This window comes from Lathamus discolor, chromosome 3, assembly GCF_037157495.1.
Source record: "Lathamus discolor isolate bLatDis1 chromosome 3, bLatDis1.hap1, whole genome shotgun sequence".
NCBI lineage: Eukaryota > Metazoa > Chordata > Aves > Psittaciformes > Psittacidae > Lathamus > Lathamus discolor.
This window is the reverse complement of record NC_088886.1, coordinates 62,587,999-62,614,457: the sequence shown is the minus strand read 5'-3', so window position 1 is coordinate 62,614,457 and position 26,459 is coordinate 62,587,999. Positions and strand designations below refer to the sequence as shown.

Below are 26,459 nucleotides of genomic sequence, written 5' to 3'. Positions count from 1 at the left end.
TTTAACTCCTTTCAATTGAACTGAGAGGTTAATGGCCTGAAAGAAACCAAGTACCCACAGCTTTGATGAAAACAGGTAGCAGTAAAGAAAAATGCTATTGAGACTAGTGATTTCTGCAGAGAACACAATCAATATGAACTCACCTGGGAGAGCACCATCATGCATCTTCTGCAAGGAAGTCCATAGGAAGCAAGGCTTTACTAACCATGCTGTTCGAGGAACTATTTGTAATACAATATCCACAAGAAAGCTAGCTTTTTATTTGATAAACCACTTCGTCTTCATGGATTGCTTTTTCCTTGCAATTGAGTTGTCTGATTCCAACAGCTGTATACACTTCACTAACTTTTTAGACACTGATAGGCATTCTTTAAAGGATTCTCAGGACTTTGTTTCCATGCATATTGTTCCTCTGTGTCTGCTTCAGTTCCCTTGCAGGGCAGGAACATGCACCACAGCGTGCACCTTGATGACTTTTGTGCCCCAGGGGCTCAGAGGCTTGCCCATCTCTTTTTACAGTAAATGCAAACAAATTCTCAGTGAACAGACAGCTGCAACATCCTTCCAAAAGAACAACCTTTAAGTGTATTTGTTAACTTGTCTGAACACAAGATTTCCCCCTACCATTCAAACTAAGTGACTGATTGACAGGTAGGCAAAAGCATTTGCTTTGACAGAATCAGACTGTCATCAGTTTTCATGTTCTCTGCTGTCTGAACTGTATCAAGCTGATCAGATTTGTAATTCTCCTGCAGCAAATCAAAGCAAAGCAAAAAACTTCCAGTCCTTTCCTACACTGGACTTGATTTGTCCAATGTAAGTTAGTGAGCAGTACATTCAACTATAAAAGTCCATTGTATAAACTGCTTTTTACAACTCCTGAAACACAGAAATCATCCAGCTTCTTAGAACAACTTCATTTGGTAAGAAGATGACCACAGATAGAAGACAACTGTGACTTATCTAATTGTAATTTGCTCTTTTTCCACTTGGCTGTTGCAGAATGCTGGCTCTGACCAAATAATTCACCAAGATGCCATCAGGCAACAATATTCAAGAAAATACATAAGCATATATCCAAGTGGAACTGGCAACCACTGACCCTACAAACACCTTTTCTTATGCAATATTACAATAGCTTGGACAGTAGGAAGGAACAATTTGGACAATCTGAATCTGATCTTGCCAGAAAGATAACCACAATTGTGCACCTCAGGTATTTCTGCAGTCACATGCAGTTTGGGATCACATGGTTAGGTATGCTATTCACCCCAAATCAGCAGCAAGCATACGCAACTGGTTGATATGTATGCTGGATAATGCCCCAGCTAGACTTTAATGGCTAAGATTGTGATAGAGGATTTGTTCTGGAGTACCTTGCTATTCTCTTTCCAGAAGAGTGGAGCATTTTAAAGTAAAGATCTGGCTGAGGAAAGAAAATCCATCTGGCAAAACCTTACAACATTATGATTTGCAGAGAGACACTGATTACATTTTCTTACACCATACATTTCAGATCTATCACACAGAGTAAGGAGAGAGCGCCTGCATCTTCTTAAGGCTTATACTCCACTGACACGTGGTTTTTCAGCACAGATCTTTTAACTGAGAACAGCTCAATTCTGAAAACCATAATTTAAAATACATATTATTTTAATATTTGAAATATACTTCGGTTTTATTCTTCTTTAGAAGAGTGAAATTTCATCTTCACATTCATTTAAAGTGATAGAAAATTCCACTTTGTCTCCAGAAGTCATTTCAAAATAACACAGAACAGATTTGTAAAACCTGTTTAACCCAGTCTGGTTTCTGCTGTGCCTGAAGTACTCTATGTGCTACATATAAAAGCCTCATTAAGAAGACCTTTTGCTACTCTCTCATTAAATACACCTCGGTGCAAAAAATAACATGCAATGTATTTGAGACACTCCATATGAGGAAAATTACCAAACTCCTCAAAAACTAAGAAACCCTCAAACAGCCTACAGCGCATTTAGCATTCGATATCTCAAATAGTAAAACCTACAAATTCTTATAGGTCACTTTAGCTGCTTTTCTAGTGTACATACAGAGATACGATTGCATCGGCTGAGTATGAAACTGGAAATCATAGTGTCTTACCTAATAATTTGCCAGACCACACTATAGGAACTAACCAAATTGTACCAGTCTTCCCCTGTTACAGCAGAGAAATTGGTTTATTATTGAACTGATCAGATGTATTCAGTTAACAAAGAACACGAGACATTTGGTTTTTAGGAGTGAGGTTTAGAAAGCAGTAAAGCACACGTTTAGCTACATGCTAAAACAAACTGAAATAACATTGCTAGTTACTGACAAAGCGTCTACTACTGGACAATTTATCTAATCTTGCTAGAGAATGGCATCAGGTAAAACAGAAACCAAAGGACATTAATAATTAGAAATAAGTATCCAATTCGCCCATATGCATGACTTAACTTGTACAAAAGCTAAAGGTGAGGAAATTTTAAGAGGCTATAGAACTTACCAGCTTCTCAAATGACAGAGACTTGACAGAAGGCTTGAGCACAAGACTGAAGTCTGTATATAGACTGCTCTGACATTTTAATTCAATCAAGATATCTATAGACACACAGACAGTAAAACCAGATCAAGTGCAAAAAGGTATCTGTCAACTATCAAAGAAAATACTACAATTGCCGTTACTTTTATGCTTTTAATCAATTTCAATTCTACACTTAGGTGTTTTTGTGCATTTTAGAACAAAAACTAACATTTAAAATGACACCTGAAGTTTTTTCAGGCCACAAGTGACATGAGTTTTTCCTTTACATCAACAGTCTAGCATTTACAATCAAATAAATGGAGAAGGGCAAGTTAGCAGATGAACTTCTAAGGGATATTAAGAATATGTTGTCCTCATACTAAAATCTGTGTTTGATACTCGTTTTATAGAAATACCTTCATATAAGCTTTCAAAGCAAAATTAATCATGCTTTCTAGCAGGTCATTATGAAAAACCACCACGAGAGACAAAACTGAAAACACTGAAAAACAGGGCTTGCAAAACAGATTCTAACTAAAAGACTATTATTTTAACATTATTTCTTCCCCAATCTCTCATACTTAACCATGCAGTTATCACAATTAATTTCACATTCCTTGGAATAAGTTATCAGTACATAAAGGTCAAGAAATTATCTGTTCTTAATGTATGAATTGCTTTCTCCTTCTTGCAAGAGGATGGCTATTTCTGTCATCTTTTGCAGAAAAGCTTTAACGTTGTTTGCCAAATTAGACGTTTTATCTTCCATCAGCACCTGCAGTTTACCACTGGTTTGCTCAACAGTCCAGTGCTTTCTTTTAATTCTATTTCAAGAGAGGAGGCACAAACTCCAAGAAAAGAGTTGTAAGTCCTGAGTTCTCAAATTCCTTTTGTAGCTCATCCAGTGTTGAATATTCTTTGACTTCAAACGTCTGAAACCTGAAATTGTAAAAGGACAACTCATGAAGATGCCCAGATTTGTCAAAATGTAATTCTCAATTCTGTTACTTTTCTATCCACAACACTGCTACATTATACCTTTTCTGCTGTGCCTGTACTTTCGCCTCACACAGTACACTAATCATTTTCTCTTTGCATTTCTTTCCGCTTGAGTCCACATCTACCTTAGAAGTTTTCTGCAGGATCAAGTACTCCTAAGTGAAAAAAAAAAGAGTAAAATATTAAATGTCACCTTAGTAACTCTGAGGTTGAGTAAAATGCAAAAATCTATAAAAAACATCCAGGTTTTCTTCAGCACATAGCAACCAAACTTTCAAAGTGCCCATCCCATAAAGTGCATGACCGTTTCTAGTCATCAGCTTGAACTTACATATAGTCTTCAGTGATGTAGAGAACATGAGTTTGAAAAGACTAAACATTCTCCTTTAATATCACCACAAAAGGCTGACTAATGCAGTGGGAGTTCTTAAATACAGACAGAAGTACAAAGCCCAGGTGTGCACCAGGAGCACCATGTGGTCCAGGGCAAGAAAAGAGATGGTAATGAGCTAGAAATATATCTGCTATTTGTTTCTAATCACAAATTTTCTGTTTTCTGAGGCATTTGGGAAATACAGGATACTGAACCTAGGCATATTACAGTCAGGATACACAGGGAATATAAGGGTCTAACTGCATTGGGAAGCAAAGCAATACAGGACACAGGTCTACAAGTATCACTGATTTCTTTCTCATAGAATACCTTTCTTTCCTTAAATACAGCATGAAGTTGCTGGGCCTTCCTATTCTCCTAATGATCAATTTGCTTCCAAATTGTTAATCTTAGAAAAACACACACAAAATATTCAGACACCTAGGTTTCAGTGGTAAATCAATAGAACTAGTCAACATTCATTGTTCCTGCACCTTAATGTTGCTCCTGTCACCCTGAAGAAGAATCAATATTATCTTGCCCATGAACATCAGTCTTCCAGTCAGCCTTAGATCCAAAGCCCATTTTTCCACAGTTCTGACGTATTTTGCCTTGGCTCTCATGTGATCTAAATGCAAAAGGAGCATCCAGATACCATCCTCTGTACTTTTCTCTTTTGACAAAGTAGTTTTTTCATGGCAAACTGTTGCTGATTGCTTAATGACATACTTAAGATGCTGCTGTACCCAAAGAATCAGATCGTGTATCATGGGTTCAGAAAGATGCTTCTTTGCTTGGTCAAGTAATTTATCTTTCACATCTGTACACTGGGCCCTTGTAAGCTGATCTGAGCTAACAGAGATATCTGGTAGAGCTGATGGGTAATTGACTGGTAAATGAAATAGCAGCTTTAAGAGTACATCTGTATCCAGCAGTTCTTTCACACTGATTTGAATCCGAAATGTGATTCCATGCGTCTCTAGAAAGAATCAAAAAGGAACATGAACAGATTGCTTTTAGTTGAAATACATATGTATTATTAATTCATGGCATTTTCTTTAGCAGTTCAACTCAAGTGACTGCCAGTCTATATAAAACAAGGGGTGTGGGGTTTTTTTTTGCAGGGTGGGAGGTTGCAGCCAATGGCTCAAGCTAGACTTGCAGGGAATCCTGAAATGAAACACTTCCATATCATCCTAGAAGGAAAGTTATTAACACATTCTGAAAAGCATTCACACCTTTTGGCTCTTTCAAAGTCTAGACAAGCCAGTAATAAAGAACTGCTTCTCTTAGAAACACATAAGACAGCTTCTACAGCTCAATAGCAGCAGCGAGGACAACTGAAAATAGACACTCTTCTGGATGGACTCAGCACTGCCCTAACTTTGCTCCTGGAGAAATCTGTAAGACTTCTAACACCAATATGAGTGCAAAGCAAATAGACTTGCACTAGGTATTTTTTAAGACCACCGCTCAGAAGCAGTTCCACACTAAAGAGAGACATGGAATATAAAAAAATGAAGCTTCTTTGTCGCCTACAACTTTCAGATAAAATCCGCTTAATTCTGTTCTGCCTACTTCTCTACATGTGCAACAGTTGAACTGACATAATAAGAACATCTCTGTTGTACATCTGACCCTAGATGCTACATACATGCATATGTATGCATATACTTACATACACATATGTGTATACACCTGCATATCTACTCAAAACCTGTTGTTGGTCTACTTTAGAATTATTTTCAGAGTGAAAGAGATACATACAGTATGTAGCAGGAAGGGCAGAAGACATCCTCCTGACAAATCACATATCAAAGATGCTGACTATGAAAGTTATATATGGTAATTCCTGCCATAAAACCTTCTTGACTAGAACAAGATTCATAGAAAAACAATATAAAACCTAATTTTGCCCCCCCCAATTGTGGGGACAAAGACCTAACCTACTTTTGGTCCTCTGCCATGAAGAAACAGGGTATCAGATAAAAGAGGATCTTCTTCAGATGTTCTTTGCATCCCCCCTCTGATGCCTTCTAAGCACTTCACCCCTTTCCTTTAAAGAAATAGCTAAAATGTCTAGTTGATTCATTCCATGAGGGCAGGAGAAGCCAGATCTGAAAGGCAGATTAGAGTAGAGCTGCGTTTCAGAGGAGGTCTTTTGAAGTGACTTGCCTTCTTCTCCCTCTACCTTATCTTACCTTCCTTTACATGACAGTCATTTGAATTATGTTTTAGTATTGCTGATGCTGCTAACCAACCTCAGTGCTCTAATTTTCTATCTGAACCCTACCAAGTAAGTTATAGAAGCTAAAAGTGACTTGAACAGACAAAAAGCACTTTAGAGAGCTTAGCCAACGGCCTGTTCCCAAACCTCCTTCCAGGGTATCCTGGTTTTACCAGTAGCCGTTTTTCTTCTTCTTAGTAGCTGGTGCAAGCTCTGTGTTTTGACTTCCAGCCTGGGAAGAGAGCTGATAGCAACAATTAAAAACAATCGGTGTTAAGTAATGTTTATTCTGGCTAAGGACTTAGTGAGTCTCATGCTCTGCCAGGGACGAGGGGAGGCCGGGAGGAAGCAGAGACAGGACACCTGCCCCAAGCTAGTACGTCCTGCCCAGGGAGGTAACTGCGAGTTACCCAGAAGGGCACGGTCTCTCTTCAGGGGGGTCGAACTCGTTCGGCAGTGGTATTGTATTCTCTTCTCTTGTTATTTTCTCTTATCATTATTATTATTGGTGGTAGCAGCAGTGATCTGTGTTATACCTTAGTTACTGGGCTGTTCTTATCTCAACCCGTGGGAGTTACATTCTCTCAGTTCTCCTCCCCATCCCTCCGGGAGCGGGGAGGGTCGAGGTGGGTGTGGGGGGAAGGCAAGAAAAGAGGGAGAAAAAAAAAAGGGGGGGGGGGGGGGGAGTGAGTGAACGAGCTTTGTGGTTGGGTTTAAACCACGACAGAAGGTCATAGGAAGAACTTTTTCTAGGTCAGAGCAGTCACCAAATGAAATAAGCAAACCCTCAAAACCCAATAATCAAACTCTAATGTTACCATGAAGCAAACATCTGCAAACCATTGCTACCTAAACAGAGTCAAATCCAGTGCTGAAAGTAGTGGATGGAAACCCAGTGAACTAAATGAAATTACACCCAACCATACCCATACCTACAGGCACTACACATCAAAGCCTCATTCGCTGCCATCAGGAGGTGGTTTCCAGCCTTCTAAGATGCTATGAAAGGTTCCAGATTATTTTTAAGGCAAGTTTATTCCTCAACAATGCACCTGCGTTAGAAGAGACTCCAGTTTCCACAGCATCTATCTGGCAGCAAGCAGCCCTTGCTCCCCTGGGAGTAACTATGCATGAGGACCTTAAGCCTCCCTGTTCCAGCCTGTGTCTTCTGCTGCCCTGACAAATGTTTCTTAGTGGGCAGCAGCAACACACTGTAATAGTGCAATTCCTCTGTCACTAGGGTAGGCTCGGTATACATAACCTCACACACAAGAAGAAAACCCTACACTGCACCTTCTGGGACCCCCAGCACCCTCCTGACCACCATGGAGGGTTTCCAAACACACAGAGCGCCTGTTACACATCTCTTTCAGCTGCCCCTTGCACAGGGCAGCCACACCAGGTACACAGTCAAGCTGTCTTTGGCTGAACGATTATATCCCTGCCTGTGAATCACTTCATTTTAAACCATGTTGCCAAGAATTGTAAAACTGCACAGCCTATAAATGAGTTGAAGAACACTACTGCCAGCTTAATTACAGCGACAGAAAAACACTTGATAATCTGATAATCCTCCTCGGGTTTTTTCACTAGCTTGTCATACCAGCTCTCACCAACTCTGAAGTAACTAAGGGATAAACAGACAGGCCAGCCTTGCCCTTTGGCAAGGGCCTCCTGTTGCAGCAATCATATCTTTAAGCCTGCAACAATCTCACACCTTTCTTCCCTGTGATGATGAACTAACCCGAAGGAAGTAGCGCAGCCTCAAATCCCAAGGTGTGTGTATCACCCTGAGCCATGTTCATTTACATCTGCTTCGGACTTACTTCTGACAAGGAGAATTGGTTTGAAACATCTGTGGGGCTACAGCATCTAAAGTTTATGTCAGCATCCCAGCGTCCATCCCATTTTCTGCACCAGCACTGCAGACGCCTGGCAGAACAAAGAGCAGAGCACCCCGCATAATAAGGCTCTGGAGCAGTACCTCCTTTGTTTGCACAAGCTACCAGGTCTGAGTTGTCTTCCCAGCGAAACGGTGATGATTTCTGAAGTAAAAGCTTGGGTATGACCATTCTGCTGGCATTTAATGTGCTAGTAAGACTGAACTCCATGCATTTTAACTCATTTTCCCCATGGCTGCATGCTTATCAGTATATTTAGCTCTAGCATCCTTGAGATTTTTTCTTATGTTCCATGTCAAGCAGACAGATATCCCCCTCCTCTCCTGCCCAAAGGCATTTTATGCAACACATGCTGTCTATTTTTACATTCAGAAAATGGCACCTACTAACATACACACTTCGAATATATATTTTTATAGGAAGCTTGGTGAGCAAAGCAGAAGAGAACAGATTAACAAGTACATTATGGATTTCTATCTGTAACACTGATCTTTGTAAATAGATATGGAAGGTAAAGAAGATATGCTGTAATTAGTTTATTTAAATGCAGCAACACACTGGTTTTGATAAGAACATTTTACATTCTGAATACTTAAATTGTTCAATTCCAGTAAACCAAAGTTTTTAGCTTACCAAGAGGCATGCAAAAGCATTTTCCTACATTCCTCAAAACCATAAGTCCCCAACGGCCTCCTTTTTGATGCTGTGGGTCTACACACAAATTACTCTTAATGTATTAAGAGACAGCATAACGTAACAGTCTTACTGGAAGTTGCTTCTGTGTACCGTTTGTCAATGACAATTTGTACGGTTTGAAGACATAAAGCAAAGGTGAGTTAGCAGTATACAAACGAAAGGACTCTGCAGCTCCAACGCAAACAAGAAGTAAATTCCCCAAGTAAGAAAACCACCAATAATCATTCTTGTAAGTAATCTTTGCTATTCCAGCAGAAAATGATGGAAAACAGCCAAATATACATGATCCTAACGTATCATGAGTACAGCCTGGCTAAAGGCCTTGCAAGGTCACATACTATCAATATAAATACAACAGCCTGTTTCTGCTGTGCGCTTGTGGCACTTCCCTTTACGTTCCAGGAAGGTTTCTAAGCCTTTTACATTCTGGTAACTTAAGCAGAAGCCCATTTTCCTGTATATGGAGCAGATAGAAGGATGCACACATATTTCTGTAACAGCTTTGGAGGAACAGACGTGCATATGCAATGTTCAGATACGTTCACGTTTTAAACTGAAACGTCTGTTAGGCCTGAATGTTGTATTTTCGAACGACGCCTGAAGTAACAGCCCTGAACTTCCTGACTTTTAAGAAAATAAAACTCACTTGAAACATTTCATCAGTCGGGTTTTAAAAATAGAACTCTAAAAAACACCCAGTCTCCAACTAGAATTGCAGAATTACAGCCCGACACTGAATAAGAGGTGTGTCATGGAAAGCTAGACACAAAGCAATCCTGCTATCAGACTACCCCAGTTACTTGTGCTTCATGCAGACACTCACACCTTCGTCCCTCTCAGGCTGTCTGTGCACAGTCCTCTTTTCAAATCACCACTTGCTGTTCTGTGTAAATCTATTTCAACTGTTTTTGAATACAAGTTTGAGGTTTATTCAGTTAATTTCCTAGTGACTTTTTTGTTCAAGTGAGTCAAAAGAAGCCATGTTATTTTACACCAAAGGGATTTTTACAGCATCACAGAATGGTTGAGGTTGGCAGAGATCTCTGGAGATCACCCAGTCCAACCTCCCTGCTTAAGCAGGGCCACCCAGAGCAGGGCACACAGGAACGTGTCCATGGTGGGTCTGGATGTCTCCAGAGAGGGAGACTCCACAACCCCCTGGGCAGCCTGTGCCAGGGCTCTGACACCCTCACGTACAGAAGTTCTTCCTCGTGTTGAGGTGAAACTTGTTATGTGTTAGTTTACAGCTATATGGTATATGACCATAAGATAAATGTTAATGTAGTATCATAGAGAATCACATCTATCATAGAAAATACATGGTCACAGCATGTTCTCTAAAATAGAGAGCACATGCACATTATCTGTGTGTATCTACAACAAATATAGATGAGAGTTCCCATCTACTTACACTCTTTATCTGAACAGACCCACAAAACTCACATATCCCACCTGATGCTTCTTGAAGGCTGACAGTAACTGCTGTTGGAACTACTGAGATCTACTGTCCCTTGACGGAAGGGCATCTTCACAGCACTGCTGAAAGTCATCTTTCTCCCTATGTGACCAGCAGGCAGCAGTGGATGGGAGCAAACACTGCACACCTCAGCCTCCCACCCTCAGCAGACATGGCAGATGAGCCTCAGCACCCTGTAAACCCACAGCCATACCACACTGCTGAAGTTGGACAACCTGGTACACGGTAAGGCCCAGATTACCATCTTACCTCCAGAAAGGCAGGGATCACCCGAAGCTTCTCACACACTGCAGCAACTGCACCCCTATGGAATACTACAGGATAAATACCCACTCTTGTTACATGCAGGAGATGCTTGTTCTCTGCCCACGGCAGGGGGGTTGGAACCAGATGATCTTTCAAGGTTCTTTCCAACTTAAGCCATTCTATGATTCACCTCGGTAGGCTCCAGCCCATTCCCACCGCTGCCCTTTACCTACTGCAAGTTTCAGCGTGCACCGCCAACAGCTGCGGTTAAGAAGCTCGCTAATAACAAACGAGTAGGATCCGACGGGATTTGTCCCTACAAAGACTGAGGGGACAGGGACGGGCGGGAAGGGACCCATCCTTGGCGGTGCCACTAACAGAAAGCGCTGAGCCGGCACTGCCCCGCTCGGCTGAGCCGCTTCCCCTCGGGCCGGAGCGGGGCAGTGCGAGGCTCACGCCCGGCTTGAGACCCTGCCAAGCGGGACGACCCGCGGCCGCCTTCACCTGAGACCGCCAGCACCTCGCAGGCGTCCGGCTCGCAGTAGATGGCAGCGAGAGCCGAGAGCTCCTCCAGCGCCAGCTCCGACATGGCGGCGGGGCGGGGCCTCCGGCAGGTCCGGGCCCTTCCAGTCTTGCGGCGGCCTGTTCTCGCGTTGCACCTCGGCTCCGGCAGCCCCCGAGGCACCGAGCGGCAACGGGCGGCAGCGGAGGCGGCGGCGGGGGGAAGCTCGTTCCCTCAGCGCCGAGCAGAAACATGGCGGCCGTGTGAGGCGGAGCCGCACTCCCCGCACCGGGTGTACCGCTCCGCATGGCAGCTCCGACACAACCGAAGGGAATAACCCGCCCGTCCTCGGCGTGTGGAAGTCAACGCGCGTACTTAAAGCTTTACCAGAGCGCAGGTTTACGGTGGTTACAGTCAACTGTTGTGGCTCCATAGTTCTGGTAGCTGACAGGTCTCCTCAACCCACGTATAATCACCTCCAAAGCAATAGTCGGCATCTCCGTATTACAGGTAGCTTTGAAAAGGAAGGGAGGGTGGTTTACTTTTACTAGACAATACATCGTGCTAATTTTAATCCCCTAAATTCTGTTCAAATAACAAGAAACATCGGAGTGCTGAGCTGGGAATGAAGGACGTAGCAGAGGGGAAGAAGACGGGAGCTGCCAGCAGCACTGCCAGGTAGGAGTCCATGCTGCTGTCATGAGGCTCCACTGGAAATTAGCCTTAAAAGTGCCTCATTCTATTATTAAGAACTTCCTTGCCCCTGGTCTCCCCCCCCCCCCCCCCCACACTTTGCATATTCCATTTTACACGTTTAAATAAAAGAAGTCGATGTAAATGTCTTTTAAATTGACACTATCACAAGACATTGAGGTCCCCATGAATAAGTTACTGCACTCTGACATTTGGAAGTCATCAAAGGAGACAGTATAATGTCAGCTTGATATTTTTCACGCTAGGAAAATATCAGCTTCATGTCAAAGATCTGAATTCCATCTTAATGTAATAAATTTCCTTGTATTCGCAGACTGGTGAAAATGCTAAATATTTAAATTGGAAATGAACTTCTACAGTTACAGTCTGGCCTTCATATTCCACCATTATTAAATTGGAGTTCAAGATCTTATTCTCCCCTTCTCTCTTTCTTTTTCCTATGGTTTCTTCAAACATTGCAGTGTTTGATAGAATAACATCAGCCATATTCGGTGCTCTAAAAGGAGGCTTTCTATCAACATGGCTAATACAAGTTAAGAAAGAAGAACATAGTACTTTTTAGAGTCAGCCTGTATTAAACCAGCTCCAGCATCCCGTCATAAATCAATACGCCACCAATGATACCAGCATTTTACACTTTGCTTGACAAGGCAAACAGAAAGCAACCTTGCATACACAGGTAAGATTCTTCTTCCCAGTGTTATTTGCAAAAGTAGTATCCTTTGCTTTCCACTCACTATAGCTATGGTCCCAATCAATTAGGTGCCGACAACCACTGGTGATTTTATAGAAAACTCTGTGTTTGTACCTGTTTTTCCTGAGTGGTAAATAAGAGGAGGCAGACATTTTGGGGACAAAATGTAAATTTGGAACATCTATCTACATCTTTTAACCATCATTTCCATGCCAGCCACTCTCCCATCTCAGCAACCACTACTCTAGAAGGCGTTAAAGAACTAGGAGGAGTCTAAAAACCACTGCAGTTGCCCGTTTTGGGGCACAAGCCAAAGACTATTAAGGAACCCATAACTTCACCTCTGCAACACAAGTCACGTCCACCTTTTGGCACTGCTGCAGGTCCTGTGTTTTCTGCTCCAACAATGCTGACAGATCTAATGCAGCCAGAAGGGTATTCTTGCCACCTAAACCTGTTTTAAACAGAGCTAAACAGCACTGATTTTTTTTCAGATACCAAAGAAAGAAGCCATTATTTCTGCAATAACAACTCTTGAGTGTTGCCACAATAGCAGAAGTTTTCCCAAAAGTGGCTTGTACCTAAAATGGCAAAGAGAAACCAATGTGAAAACCTGTAAAAATCACTCCAAATAAGCTAAAGGGCAAAAGTTTAAAGGCATCAGGAGGAGAAGCAACCCCTGTAATTGTGAGAGATGTTTCTCCTCAGTATTCTCAAGCACAGGTAGTAAAAAAAGTTTTCATCTTTTTCTTTTGCCCCAAAGCATGTTTTTTAAAGTTGGAATAAATACATTTAGCAAAGAAATGATGCTGCAAATTAAAAGCTGCCAATGTTTGTATGGCTTGTTCTGAGGTTAAATTCAACATTTGCATGAGGTTTTGCTCTTTGGTGCTTGAAAGCAAGCTAATGAATTCACATAAAAATACCTCTATTGATAAAATACATACATAAAAATATATATGCTTATGTTTTTTATGTAAAAAACCCTTCTCTAATTTGAGGAAAAAAATACAAATCAGAGGAAAAAAACTTGTCTATTGCTTTTCCTTTTAAGTATTTTAGAAGCAACCTTTTCAAGGATTTGTGCTCTAGCAATGCTTTTTAAAGGCACTTGCATTTATCCTCCAAGCATCAAACTGCTCTAAGTCAGTTCCCCAAGACATAAAATCTTTTGGCAGATGGAAACTCATTTTGAAAGTCTACTAATGATCAATTAAAGCATTAGCTGTCTCTATAGACAGGAGGTTTATGGGGTCGCAGGCTTCAGAAGCTGGAGGCAAGAGAAGCAGCATGGTAGAAAAACAGCTAAACTTTCTGTAGTTACCTCAAAACCGGCAAAACATCAGAAAACAAAAATCATCACTTGTTTTTTTTTTTGGTCATCCTATGTTGAAAACAAATGTGATGTTTTCTATTTCATAAGAGAAGCCATGGTTCAAACTAAGCATCAGCAAAGGAAACTGTTCTTTTAATTATTTTTCTTTTTTAATGAGGCCTAACCAGTCCCAATACTTCCAATGAGTTTCCATTATCCTTTGAAAATTGGGCTCGCTCAGACTCTAGTCATAAAAACATGTACCCAAGCTGCAAATACGCAGCCGTGTCTTGTGAGTCGCTGCCTTTGGGACGACCGATTCACTTGTAAGCACCTCCCATATGGAGACAGGCTGAGAACACTGGGGCTGTTCAGCCTGGAGAAGAGAAGCTGTGTGGAGACCTCAGAGCAGCTTCCAGTGTCTGAAGGGGGCTGTAGGGATGCTGGGGAGGGACTCTTCATTAGGGACCATAGCGATAGGACAAGGGGCGATGGGTTCAAACTGAAACAGGGGAAGTTCAGGTTAGATCTAAGGCAGAAGCTCTTGAGGGTGCTGAGGCGCTGGCACAGGGTGCCCAGAGAAGCTGTGGCTGCCCCATCCCTGGCAGTGTTCAAGGCCAGGTTGGACAGAGGGGCTTGGAGCAACCTGCTCTAGTGCAAGGTGTCCCTGCCCGTGGCAGGGGTTGGAACTGGATGATCTTAAGGTCCTTTCCAACCCAAACGATTCCATGATTCTGTGTAAATAATGCATCATTTCACACAGGCTCAAGGCCACATGTTTAGGTTTGGAGTCAAGGCTAGTACTCTGTCCACAAGTTTCTATAGAATTTGATGTGCAAGTAGTAAGTCCAAATAGATGCATCTGTCATATTCATAAAAGAATTTAAGATTCTTTCTCTAGGAGTTTGGCAAGCCATTTGTTGAAGAAGATGCAGATAAAAGTGATTAACCATCTAATGCAAACTAAAAATGATCCTTCTTACAAAATGGACATAGCTGATATGCCCATAGGTACCTGTTATTACTAACATTGCCAAAAGAATCAATACTTACTTGATTCACTGCATGTAGAGCTTTGCCTACAACTTACCTTGTACAAAGTAAGACAGAATAACAAACAGAGCACACATTTTTTTTCAGTGAGAGTAAAAGTACATGAAGTTGCTAACTAAAATTTTGTAGAAAACCAACAATGCTATCTATTTTTAAAGAGAACATACATAAAGATACTTGTGGGTAGGGAAAGGTATGATACTGAACACGTAAGCACAGCTTATAGAATCATAGAATCATAGGTTAGGGTTGGAAAGGACCTTAAGATTATCCAGTTCCAACCCCCCTGCCATGGCCAGGGACACCTCACACTAAACCATGCCACCCGAGGCCCTGTCCAGCCCGGCTTTGAACACTGCCAGGGATGGAGCATTCACAACTTCTTTGGGCAACCCATTCCAGTGCCTCACCACCCTAACAGGAAAGAATTTTTTCCTTAAATCCAGTCTAAACTTCCCCTGTTTCAGTGTGAACCCATCACCCCTTGTCCTATCACTGCAGTCCCTGACGAAGAGTCCCTCCCCAGCATCCCTATAGGCCCCCTTCAGATACTGGAAGGCTGCTATGAGATCTCCACACAGCTTCTCTTCTCCAGACTGAACAGCCCCAACTTTCTCAGCCTATCTTCATACGGGAGGTGCTCCAGTCCCTGATCATCCTCGTGGCCTCCTCTGGTCTTGTTCCAACAATTCCATGTCCATTTTATGTTGAGGACACCAGAACTGCACACAGTTCTCCAAGTGAGGTCTCACGAGCAGTTTATTCTACCCTCACAGTAAGTTCAGCTTCCACATCAAGTACATCTGCTTGTGGAACATGACTACATCGATTTGCCTCCAGGTGTAAGCAAAGAGAGATAAAGAATTAAAGTGTCATTTAAATTAGTAAATGTTGGGGACAGATCTCTTTAAAAAGTAAAGGAATGGTGTTTCTGAAAGGGGCATTTCTGCCCTCTAGGAAGAAACACAGCCACTACAAAGAGCAGTGCTCCTTAGATAACCAGTTCCTGCAATTTTAGCTGCTGAGCTACAGTAACATTAGGATCTGCACCTCCATCTTTTGAACCTGGGCACATTAGATACTATTCCCCACATTTTGACACTAGAGTGAACAAACAAAATGGGAGTGCATAAGATGACAGACTATTCATGGTGGTTTTCAGAGCACCCAGAGATCCTTTACCACTTTCACACCTTTTGGAAGCAGAACAATATTCATAATATTTTAGACTTTAACTAATTATTTACAGAACACATTAAAGTCCTCATAATAAATACATTTATGTAAGCACCAGACAGCGTCATTATCCCATTTCACACTACACTAGCATCCCTCTTTCACACCAGAATTGAAAAACGTTAGTCTAGAACACTTTGCTTTGGCAGTAAAAAACAGTAATAATCATCAAGGGGCACAAATACCTTCTTCTCAGCAAGATAGTTTCTTCTGTAGCGGAGCAAGGCAGAAATCCTAGAGCTTAACTGGAAAGTTAGCAAAGATTGAAGCTAGCACTGTTGGCTTAGTGTGAAAGGAAGGAGTAAAGCTGTTTCTAGGGAGAGGGAGATAGATAGATAGACAGACAGACAGACAGAAGAGCTACATCTCCCCTTTTCAAATTGCCTGCTAGTGCAATGCAAGGGGAAAATGTCATAGGACAACTAAACATAAGCAGGAACTCCCAATTACTCTCTAATTACAAGGCACTTGTGTTGGACAGATGCTAACAAGACATACTGTGGAAGAGCAGAGAGTTAGGCCAACATTACTGAGTAGGGAGGGTGTTGTGAGCACAGCCACCCTGTGTTGGGTGTCTCTCTAGACTGGCATCACCCTAACTGCAGGGCAGTCACTATCTGCCTGCAGCAATGCAACAGCAAGAGGTCAAACCCAGGTATTTGAATGCAGAGGAGCCTCCTGCTCCAGGGAGTAAAGATCAGTACTACTCTTGACTATTTATGTATGACCCAAGACCTGATTACAGTTGGTGTGTTAATACAGGAGTCCTTCTCCATCAGTCAGCCACAGATTTGCAGTTCCTGAGCACCAGAATATCCTTGAAGGACAAAACTTCAGCTGCAGGGCCTGGAGAGCTCTAACTTGTTTCAACTGCAAGTCAAACACAATAGGTCAAATGGGGCTTTGGCACATTATAGCAGAGCTTAGGTGAACTTTAGATGTGTAAATACACAACTGATTTAGTGACAGTGACCATATTTTCCCTTTTGAACACACACAAGCTTAACCTGGTTTGAGATCCTGGGTTCTAAACTTCTGTTTCAGCCTGACTGGGAACCTGCTGCTGCGGAATTCCCTGAAAGGGCCTGATCAGGATATATCTTCACTTGTTTGAGTTTCATGAACTCTCCACACCTTTCCATACTTACAAAGAAAGGATATAAATCATTTATGCAGGCACACGCATTAACTTGAATCTAGCCTAAACAACAGTTTTACTGCTCAAACATCCCCCAAAGGGTAAAACCCCATCAACTTGTATCAGTTTTTCAAGTTGACATTAGAATTCTGATCACTCTGACACCCATCTTCTGAGAAATAGTGAACTGCCAACATCAGGCATAAAGTAACTCAAACCAAAAAGGGAAATCGCCATGTTTGCTTCCTTCAGTCTTACTGCTTGTAGATATTACATTAATTTCTACTTCAAGGACTGTTAAAAAGCCTTGTAATTCCTTGCATTCCTCTCTTCAGAAGCTACCCAGGCTCGGGATGAATATATTTGTTATCATATGCTCTTCTGTTGAGTGCTGCTGCACTTGAATTTAGTCCTTGGCTCTTCTGTATTCACCTAAGTAAGTAGTACATACAAAGACATGATTAGTTCCAACTCATCTCAATGATTCTTACAGCTAAAAATACAGTCACCAAATACCAAAGTTAAGAAAAGTATATTTATTTGTCATCAATCAAAAAGGAGAATCAGAGTGGCACACTTCATTAAGAGCAGCACAGAAAAGAGCCATTCTGAATCCAGGCATGTGGCATGAGACACCTTTCACCAGAGTTAGCAGCTGTCACAATTTCAACATCACACTTCCCAAACTCATTCTCTGGAAGCTCCAAGCACTCCCTCCACTGGTGTGCTTTTTCCCCCTTTAGTTGTGAGAAGTACACAATTCTGTGCTTGCCAAGTTACTGATGCATAATCCTACAACCAAAACAACACACCTCCAAAAGAATGAGCCTCAGTCTTCATTGTTACAAGAGAGAGAAGCAGCTCTTTCACTATCAGATACACTTCATCCAAGCTCACACACTTCTTGAATCTCATGCATGCATTGCTTACTCAGATCATTTTTATTTCCCCAAAACTATTTCTCATTTATATATATATATATATATGTATGTATGTATATATGTATGTATGAATCACTGAAAAACAATTAACGAGTGGGTAAGGGTAAAAGTGTGTTTTTCTCTTAGGATTTGGACTTCTGGGTAGTATTTATTCTTACCATGCAGGACAGCTGGTTCTGTAGAAGCTTTCCTGCACATTTTTTTCCTAAATGGCAAGTTACTTGACTGGAACACTGAGGAGCTTTCCCCTCAGTTAAAAATAGCCGCTTTCCAAATGCGAAAGTACAGCTGGTTCCCTGTTAAGGTTGGGAAGTTTCATGTAGCTTCTCCCATTTGAGAAGCTACAATGTGAAACTCTCGCGCGTCTTCCATTCCCAAGTGTTTTGTGTGGAAGACTCATTCTTGGGAGTCATCTATGCTGAAAGGAAGGAATCATTTAAATTTAGGGACATGTGGCACCTCAAATTTAGCAAGCCATGCAAATTTAAAGCTATTACAGTGGAAGACATATAAAAAAGTTAAGTTTCCCTTATTAAGCACTAACATTAACCAAATCTTTAAGCCACACAGCATTAACAGGCATCAGTCTTAGGAAACATTCAAATCAACCTTATTCCTTGGCACTTTCAATACCGTTTTAGCCAAGTTATACACACATCTGTAAAATCCCTCACTGCAACCACTATGCAGAAATATGTAGGACTGTGTAGTCATACACCTTTGTGCAACTCTGTAGTACAGAAAAACCCCACACTATGGTTCAGTTGATGAAGGCAAGATGCAAAACAGAGATGCATCACACAACAGTTTCTTTAAATAAGACTTAATTCTGCCCTGAATGCATTACACGAGACACACATTAAAGACGTAAGAATACTCTTCTCTTACATCAGAAACCAAATCTTTTAAATACTCAGAATAAATAGCCATTAAATATTAATTTTATCTCCTTTTAGAATAACTGACACTTTCTGCTTCTAACAAATGTTCTCTTGTTCAAAGACAGATTGCAGATTAAGGCATGAGTATATCCTCCTTCTCAATTTAGCATACCTTCAAAAATACTCCTACTATACTTCCTTTAACACAATAAACTGGACTAAAGTTTTCTGAGGAAGCATATATTTGAATAGGTAAAGTGCCCATGTGAAACAAATAAATGGTTTTATACAGGTAATAAAGCATGCAGTTTGGAACAGTCCCTTTATTCATCATCTCAGTATCCAAGTACTGAACTATGTTATATTGGTTTTGACATTTCCAGTTTTCACTATGTAATACTCAGAACTCCAGTCAGGCTCAGGTAGTTAATGGATGTGGTGCAGCACTGGAGTCAGGAAATGAAGGCAAGCTTTCTGAGCACCTGTGACAAAGTAAGAATACCTTTCCCAGCTCTTAAGAAAACTAAGATACAAGTTTTTGCTACTATCACTTTATTCTTTCAAAACAACCAGTTTCCCCACCCTCCCTTCCCATCACCCAGAGAACAGTGGTGATGACGAAAACATCAACAGTTGCATTGAACTTCTATATCAAGTCCTAGTATTCACTCATCCTTAGTCCAGGAGAGTGGTTCACATTTTAATTACACACCACAGGAGTAGTTAGGAAGTCCACCGCCACCAAGCTACCTTCATTCTGTCCCATACAGCTGAGAGGGAGTCAAAGGCAGGGCGAACATCCAGGATAGTGAACTGGTAGTTCTTGTCTACTGCTCCACCATCATAGTAATCAATAACGTATCGCACTTCCTTTCCACATCGGTCAACAATCCAATCATGCCTGTCGAAGGGAAGTTCATATCTGGAAAGACAGAATAGACCATGCAGATACTTTAATGGATATTATGAAGGAAGGAGAGGGAGTGGGAATCCTGTTTGAGAAGTTTTATTTATTCAGATACTGGCATAAGATCCCCACTAGTACTTCTGGTAATTTTAACTTGCAATTCCAGTTCTGAAATGGCTTAATTCTACACCATGTTTTCTGAAACATCTCCCAGCCCTCCCACCTCACAGAAGACCTGCCTCCTGCCCACATACCCCATCCATGAACGTATTCTGGCTCTTGGTGAATACTCCTTTGCTTTGCCTCCAAACCGCATCAGTGATGGTCCACATGGACATTCCCTGTGCAGACAGGTCATAAAGAAAGTGTTTAAACCACTATGGTAGTTTGGTTTAGTAACAGAAAAAACAAATAGGAGAAAGAGCAACAGTAAAAAATTAATTACAAGTGATCTAAACCACCATCTTAAGATTGGAAAAGCTCCCCAGTTTCTGACAGCACTTACTGCTGGTATGATACAGAACCTTTAACATGCTCCACACCATCATTCTGACTTACCTACAAAGCACTTCTCAATAAATCTAATGCACAGATTAAATAGATGAAAGAACAGAAAAACACAATCCAAACCAGTGTAACAAAGACCATGGAATTCCAGAGACCAATTTCTATATACAGAATGCTTAACTAGTCTGTCTCTTCTAGGAACAAGGCCTGTTCTGACCTAAAAAGTGACTGGTTTACAAACTTTTAATCAAAGTTTACATCTCATACCTTTTTCATAACATAAAGTCTATTCTCCAAGACTTACAAGAGCAAGAGCTAAACCAAAGGATTTGCTTTTCATCCCCTATGTACATACATAGCATGGAGAGCTTCCCACTTCAGAATCTCCTTCCAGGCTTGCTCATTATTTTGGTTGTGAATCTTAATAATGTTGGTCATGTCTTCACCTGTTATGTCATCATCTTTCCACCTCCACCTGAGAGAGAAGCATTTGAGAACAGCTTACAAACATTACAGCTTAACTATTCCACCTTCCTCCCTTTATCAGGAGGGCTTTTGAATCAAGAGGTTTAAGGTTTTATGCAAGGACACAAAGCAAGTAGGGGAACTTCTGGCTCATCTGCTTAAGCATCTTGAGAACCACTATCAAAGTTACCCCCATAGAGATCCACAGATTCTAGTGAGATAAATTAACAGCTTAACTGGATCAGAAACTTATCAGAGCGTGCAAACACCAGCACATCCACGGTATTTGTAAAAATGAGTTGGAAAAATCCCACTTGCATTCCTAATGCACACAAATCCTGTATCAATACATTCCGCATACACTTAGAAACGCCTTTCATCTCTCCAGTCCTGCACTATTAACTACATGTGCACTTGCTTTTCAACAGGCCTAACACTGAAGATATTTAAGTGTTTACAGAATTAAAACTTGTGTGTTCCATACAGACTTCTTATGGCATATTGTCTTAAGAACAACACCGATACGCAGAACAAATTACTATTGTTTTAACCATAACCATCTTTAAAGTTAATCTCTTTGAGAATGACAATTACAAAAGAGTGAGGAAACAGCAGCACAGAAGGCTTTCCAAACCACAGGAGACATAATTCAGATCTTGCCTACACTGAGGTTTGTTTACAGACTGAAAACCTCTACTTGTCAAACCATTTCCACACTTTTAGCATCTCTGCAAAGTCAGAGTAGATGTTCTCACACAGAGCCTTTACTATGGGTTCAGAGGATTAGCATGAAGCCAACTGAGTCTGAAAGCTGGCGATCACGTAGATTCTCTATGCCTATGCACTGAGTTGTGGCAGTTGCCTGACATTCCCCATCATCTTGCTGCTCACTGGAGGAGACATGGCCTTTGAGACCAGCTCACCCTTTAAAATAAAGCTGTGTATAAAAGCAGTCATTTAAGAGTCCACAAACTCTACAATAATACTGATTAATAATAACTAATGATATTCTTTCATGAATTTCAGACTCTCATATTCCATCTGGTAACTCAGAGTGTATTTACCCTTTTCTTAGCATAGCATTCCAGAACATTTGCTCTGAAGGGTAGACCCATTTCTTGTCAGAATGTGCTCTGGGAATGGAAGATTCTTCTCTAACAGTTGACAATGGAAAGGGTTGACCTGGGGATGGCTGCTGATTAGGAGGAGGCATCTAGAAAACAAGGAGAATCAACAACAAAGTTCAATATGAAAATGTTCTTATGTAATGGTGTTTGAAAAGAAAAACAGAATTAAAAGCACAATTCATCAGCTGCTAAAAAGATTAAGTTCAGCCTTTATTTAAGTCTACCAGAATTACCTTTCTCTTCTGCAGAAGAACTCTTTGGATGAGTTCATCATCTGAAAACCTAAAGGAACCCCTCAACTTCCAAAAGCGTAGCACTTTTTGTAAATCACAGGAAATCTTGGAGACCTGAACGACAGCTTACCCATACTGCTAGCACACAGAACCCACTGATGCAGCACAAAAACCATGCGTGTTACTAGCAGATAGAAAACTGACAGCAAAAGGTATTCACAAACTGGAAAAAGATGTTAATTTGAAGAAGAGGATGTTAAAGAAGGTCTAACCTGATTCAAGTATTTGCATACAAAATGAGAAAAAGCAGTGTTTAAAAAGTAACATTATTTACCTTGGACAGTATCACCACTATTAACATTTTGGGGAGAGTATTTCAGAACAAACAAGACCAAAGAAAAGAGCTGAAACAACAAGAAGTTACCATATTGCTAGGATCTATGTCATCGTTCATCTGAGATGCACCAGTCACTGGACACGCTACATATTCATATGCTCTTTCTTGATGTGCAGGAACATCTTCTGCGTTCTCAGTTCTATGATCAGGAGTCTTCATGTGCATTGGACACCCTGAAATACAGGAAAAAACAGGATGTATTTTGCTGTAAAGGAAACTCTTAAGACATGACAAGGAAGTGGAAAACAGTTCACTGAATGCTCATGTTAATGCAAAGCAGTATTTCACTTTTCGTATGAGCTTTGCAACAGTTTAAACTGTTCTTTCCTGTGTTTTAGGACCTATCACCATGGTAAGATCTAGGCTTCTTCTGTAGTCCTTGAATACTCAATCCCCACCCCATGGTGGCCCCTATACTGAACTGTTTGTACCTAAGATTTCCACAGCAGTGGAATCCAACACGTGCTGAATGTGCCAGTGAAAGAGCTGATGTGCTCCTTCTCCATCCACCTCACTGCACCCTTTTCCTGCCCCTTCCCAGGCAGTGACAACTGCCTGCTCTCAGTTACCATCTCTGCACCACCCTGACCCTTTCTGGGTGTGCAGCTAGACGGGAACAGACTGCAGGACCCCTGTGAAACGAGATGGTTGCTGTGAAACCCAGAGGTTCCACAGCAAGCACCTCTGGAGATCACCCAGTCCTACCCCTGCCACCCAGAGCAGGGCACACAGGAACATGTCCAGGCAGGTCTGGGATGGCTCCACAGAGGGAGACTCCACAACCCCCTGGGCAGCCTGTGCCAGGGCTCTGACACCCTCACATAAAGAAGTTCTTCCTCATGTTGAGGTGACACTTGTTGTGTGTTAGTTTATGGACATTGCTCCTTGCCCTGTCACTGGGCACCACTGGAAAGGGTCTGGCCCCATCCTCCTGGCACCTGCCTTTGAGCTATTGATCTGCATGGATGAGATCCCCTCTCAGGCTGCTCTTCTCCAGGCTAACCAGGCCCAGCTCCTGCAATCTCTGCTCACAAGAAAGATGCTCCAGACACGAGCATCCTTGTGGCCTCTGCTGGACCCTCTTCAGTAGCTCCTTGTACTGATGAGCGCAGCACTGGACACAGTGCTCCCCCCTAAGAGTTTACTTAAGTCTCAACAGTAATTACCACTCATCTTCTGATGCATCGGACATTTTGAAGGCAGCGAGGCCGTGTGATGCTGCTTGGATGCACTTGGTGACTGAGCCGCATCAGCCGGGGAGGATGCAGACAAACCCATGGCTTCTGCACACTGGGTCTTCTCAGACCGGTTCTCTCAAGGACAGAAAACACATCGTCCACGTTACAAACTGCACCGGCGCGGCCCTGCATCACCAATTACACAAAGGCTTCAGTAACGGGACACCCAGCGTTAATAAAGCCCCGCAGCGCCTACCAGGGCTGACAGCGAACGGGACCAGGCCCTTGCAGGGGACACCCACCACTGCGGCCTCGCCGCACGGCCCTGCCCGCACCCGCACCGGAACCCGAACCCCGCCAGGCCCCAAGGGGCCAGCACGCACCGTACCCGCCGGTAGGAAGCGCCTCCGGTAAGGCCGCGGCCAAGGCCGCCGCACCGATCCACCCGGCGGCCGCCGGCAAGGTCAGGCCCGCCCCCTTTGCCCAGCGAGCCCGGCCCAGCGCCCTCCTTTAGCGCCCCCCTCCCCGAGAGCCTCCGCCCCGCTCCACTCCACCTCACCTCAACTCACCTTACCTCAGGTCACGCCGGTCCGGTCAGGGCCGGCTCGGCCCGGTCCCCCGCGGCCGGCCCCGCTCTCTGCACGACACCTCGCGACAGCGCGGCGCCCGCTCCTGCTCCTGCGCCTGCGCCTGCTGAGAGGGGCTGAGCCCAGCCGAGCCGGGAGGCGGGCGGCAAGGCCGGGGACTGGGGGAGCGGTTGGAACGTGGCTCTGCGGAGGGAGCCCAGCGCGGGTCTGCTTACGGCACCCGCAGGAGCAGAGCCGCCGGGTCAGAACTGGCCAAGGCCACTGATATGACGGACCGGGGGTCACCTTCAGGCCTTACGGCAGCAGGGCAGGCGTGCTGGGGCTGTGACTGTGAAATCGTGACCCACATGCGAGTAACTCGTACTTAGTAGTTAATGTCTGTAAGCTTAAACATCGGCTAGGCAAGAGGAGTATCCCAGCTGCAAGATTCACCAATAGTGCCTCACCTCAGTGCCAGAAGGTGCAGTTTAACCATGTGAAATGCTGTGTAACGCTTGGCGAGGCAGAGGATGGAGCTCATTCTGCATAAGAGCAAGGAGTGTGTACTCCATCCATCCACCCACCTCGACTAATAGGGGTAAGAGCCAGCTCTGCAGCAACAGTGCATGCAGACCCTGCAAGGCTTAGCCTACGCCATGGCCTCCGGAGCTGTCAAATGCAGAAGGCACAACACAGACATTCATTATAAGTATGTAACAATTAGAACTGATCCATCCCATGTCACTGGAGGGATTACGTATGACATTACAGTAGGAAGGAGCTGAGGCTTCAGTGAGTACCTGAACTTGGGATGCAGAACACCCATGTTTAAATCTAGGAGAGGTGTCTCTTGCAGCCTCTGTATCCAGTCTGGTGTAAAGGAAAACCCAAGCGATTCTCTCCCATTTCCCCTGAGAAAGGCCATGAAGATTAATGGAGATAAACTAAACCCCACTGAGGCAGCTCTAACCAGCACTGTTTCAAGTAACACAACCACCTGCATTAAAAAGCTGCTTTCAGACATTCCTCGAGTGTTTTGAAGCCCATATTCACATACCACCTCTCACAATCGGATCTTTCTCATCAACAAGGACATTGCCAATCAGGGTGAACAGGAGATAAGAGCACAAGTATAAAGATGTCCGGGTGCTGTCTCCCTGCTTTACACCACCACACTCCATCAGAAGCAACCGCTGCTTGTTGCAACCGCTGACTTGATTAATCCTTGCCTAGATCAGAGTTTTCACCCTGTGCAGGCCAAGCCGAGTAACAAATACCTTTTCCTCAGCATAAAGCAGAGAAAATAAGATGCTCAGACCAGCAGTCCACCATCTCCAAAGAAAGGAGATCTGCACGGTGAAGATTAAAACCAATGAAAAACTGCAGAGTCACCACAGCAATACAAGTACAGAGACCACAAGTTTTCAGCAAGAACAAAAAAAAATGCTGAATTTGGGAGAAAATTAAGAGCACCTTTGCACCAAACATGACACAGAACTGGATATACAACATGCTTCCTGTATCCTACAATCGAGGGAGAGGCATCTCTCACACTTGTAGCAAGAGTTGCTGGGTTAAGAACGGCTCAGTGAAAGGCATCCCTTGTTCCCAGCCATGCTCAGGGCTTCCTTCCCACCATTCAGTGTCGAAGGCTGCCCAGTGCCAATACAAAAGCCTCCCATGAGCACCCATTGTCCTTCCTCAAGCAGTTGGAAATCTGCCCTCAGATACCATTTCCAGACATTCCCAGTCACTTCCAAACAGAGGGGCTGGTTAATGAGTAGTTTTCTACACTAACAGTGTAAAATTAGTACCCTGTAAATGGAACTAAAGGCCCCTGAAAGATGAGAGGAAAACAGTAAAAAGCACTGCAGTGCTTTGTGGTTTCTTCTAGGGATTGAACCACTGCATAATACAAAAGAAAACTCCAAGAAACTTGAGCAATTCCTGTGCTTGGAAGCCAGTTAAGATACAAACCAGCACCAATTTCATCTGAGGATGCTCAGAGGAGTTTCACCACACAATTCACTTTTCCCAAGCGTATGGCCACAGCACATCCAGAATATGGGAATGGCCGTATTAAGGAACTGAATTACCCATCTTAGTATTCAGCAAGGGATTGTGTAGTGCATCACATTTTAACATGCTGCGACAGT

At 42.8% G+C, this 26,459-nt stretch overlaps 2 protein-coding genes and 1 long non-coding RNA gene across 9 annotated transcripts; 1 reads left to right on the top strand and 2 right to left on the bottom strand.

Annotated features, from left to right (window-relative positions):
- Positions 1-562: 562 nt before the first annotated feature.
- Positions 563-11,230, bottom strand: RWDD3 (RWD domain containing 3). Its single transcript, XM_065675617.1, has 4 exons — positions 10,954-11,230; positions 4,397-4,881; positions 3,569-3,684; positions 563-3,469 (listed from the first exon to the last, which is right to left on the bottom strand). Exons 1-4 carry the CDS (start codon positions 11,036-11,038, stop codon positions 3,355-3,357), a joined length of 801 nt encoding a protein of 266 aa, XP_065531689.1. The 5' UTR covers positions 11,039-11,230; the 3' UTR covers positions 563-3,354.
- Positions 11,053-12,059, top strand: LOC136012397 (uncharacterized). Its single transcript, XR_010611698.1, has 3 exons — positions 11,053-11,461; positions 11,553-11,629; positions 11,979-12,059. It is a non-coding gene; the product is annotated as an uncharacterized LOC136012397 (long non-coding RNA).
- Positions 12,060-17,622: 5,563 nt separating this feature from the next.
- On the bottom strand, positions 17,623-24,423 carry LOC136012395 (holocytochrome c-type synthase). Of its 7 annotated transcripts, none has more exons than XM_065675611.1 (7): positions 24,307-24,423; positions 23,726-23,923; positions 22,587-22,732; positions 21,867-22,015; positions 20,693-20,812; positions 20,085-20,171; positions 17,623-19,845 (listed from the first exon to the last, which is right to left on the bottom strand). In XM_065675611.1, the coding sequence occupies exons 2-7, from the start codon at positions 23,835-23,837 to the stop codon at positions 19,647-19,649; spliced, it is 813 nt and encodes a 270-aa protein (XP_065531683.1). In that variant the 5' UTR covers positions 23,838-23,923; positions 24,307-24,423; the 3' UTR covers positions 17,623-19,646. The 7 variants fall into 7 exon arrangements, with proteins under 7 accessions (XP_065531683.1, XP_065531687.1, XP_065531682.1 ...); XM_065675615.1 differs by having other exon boundaries at positions 23,726-23,872; XM_065675610.1 differs by having other exon boundaries at positions 24,312-24,423.
- Positions 24,424-26,459: the final 2,036 nt, after the last annotated feature.

Coding starts and splice junctions, on each gene's coding strand:
- RWDD3 (XM_065675617.1), bottom strand. CDS start 11,038: ATGTCGGAGCTGGCGCTGGAGGAGCTCTCGGCTCTCGCTGCCATCTAC. Junction 4,882..10,953: donor CGAGGTGCTGGCGGTCTCAG/GTGAAGGCGGCC, acceptor GATTCTTTCTAG/AGACGCATGGAATCACATTT. Junction 3,470..3,568: donor GTACAGGCACAGCAGAAAAG/GTATAATGTAGC, acceptor TTACAATTTCAG/GTTTCAGACGTTTGAAGTCA.
- LOC136012395 (XM_065675611.1), bottom strand. CDS start 23,837: ATGGGTTTGTCTGCATCCTCCCCGGCTGATGCGGCTCAGTCACCAAGT. Junction 22,733..23,725: donor GATGCATCAGAAGATGAGTG/GTAATTACTGTT, acceptor CCTGTATTTCAG/GGTGTCCAATGCACATGAAG. Junction 20,172..20,692: donor TGGGAAGCTCTCCATGCTAT/GTATGTACATAG, acceptor CTGTCTGCACAG/GGAATGTCCATGTGGACCAT.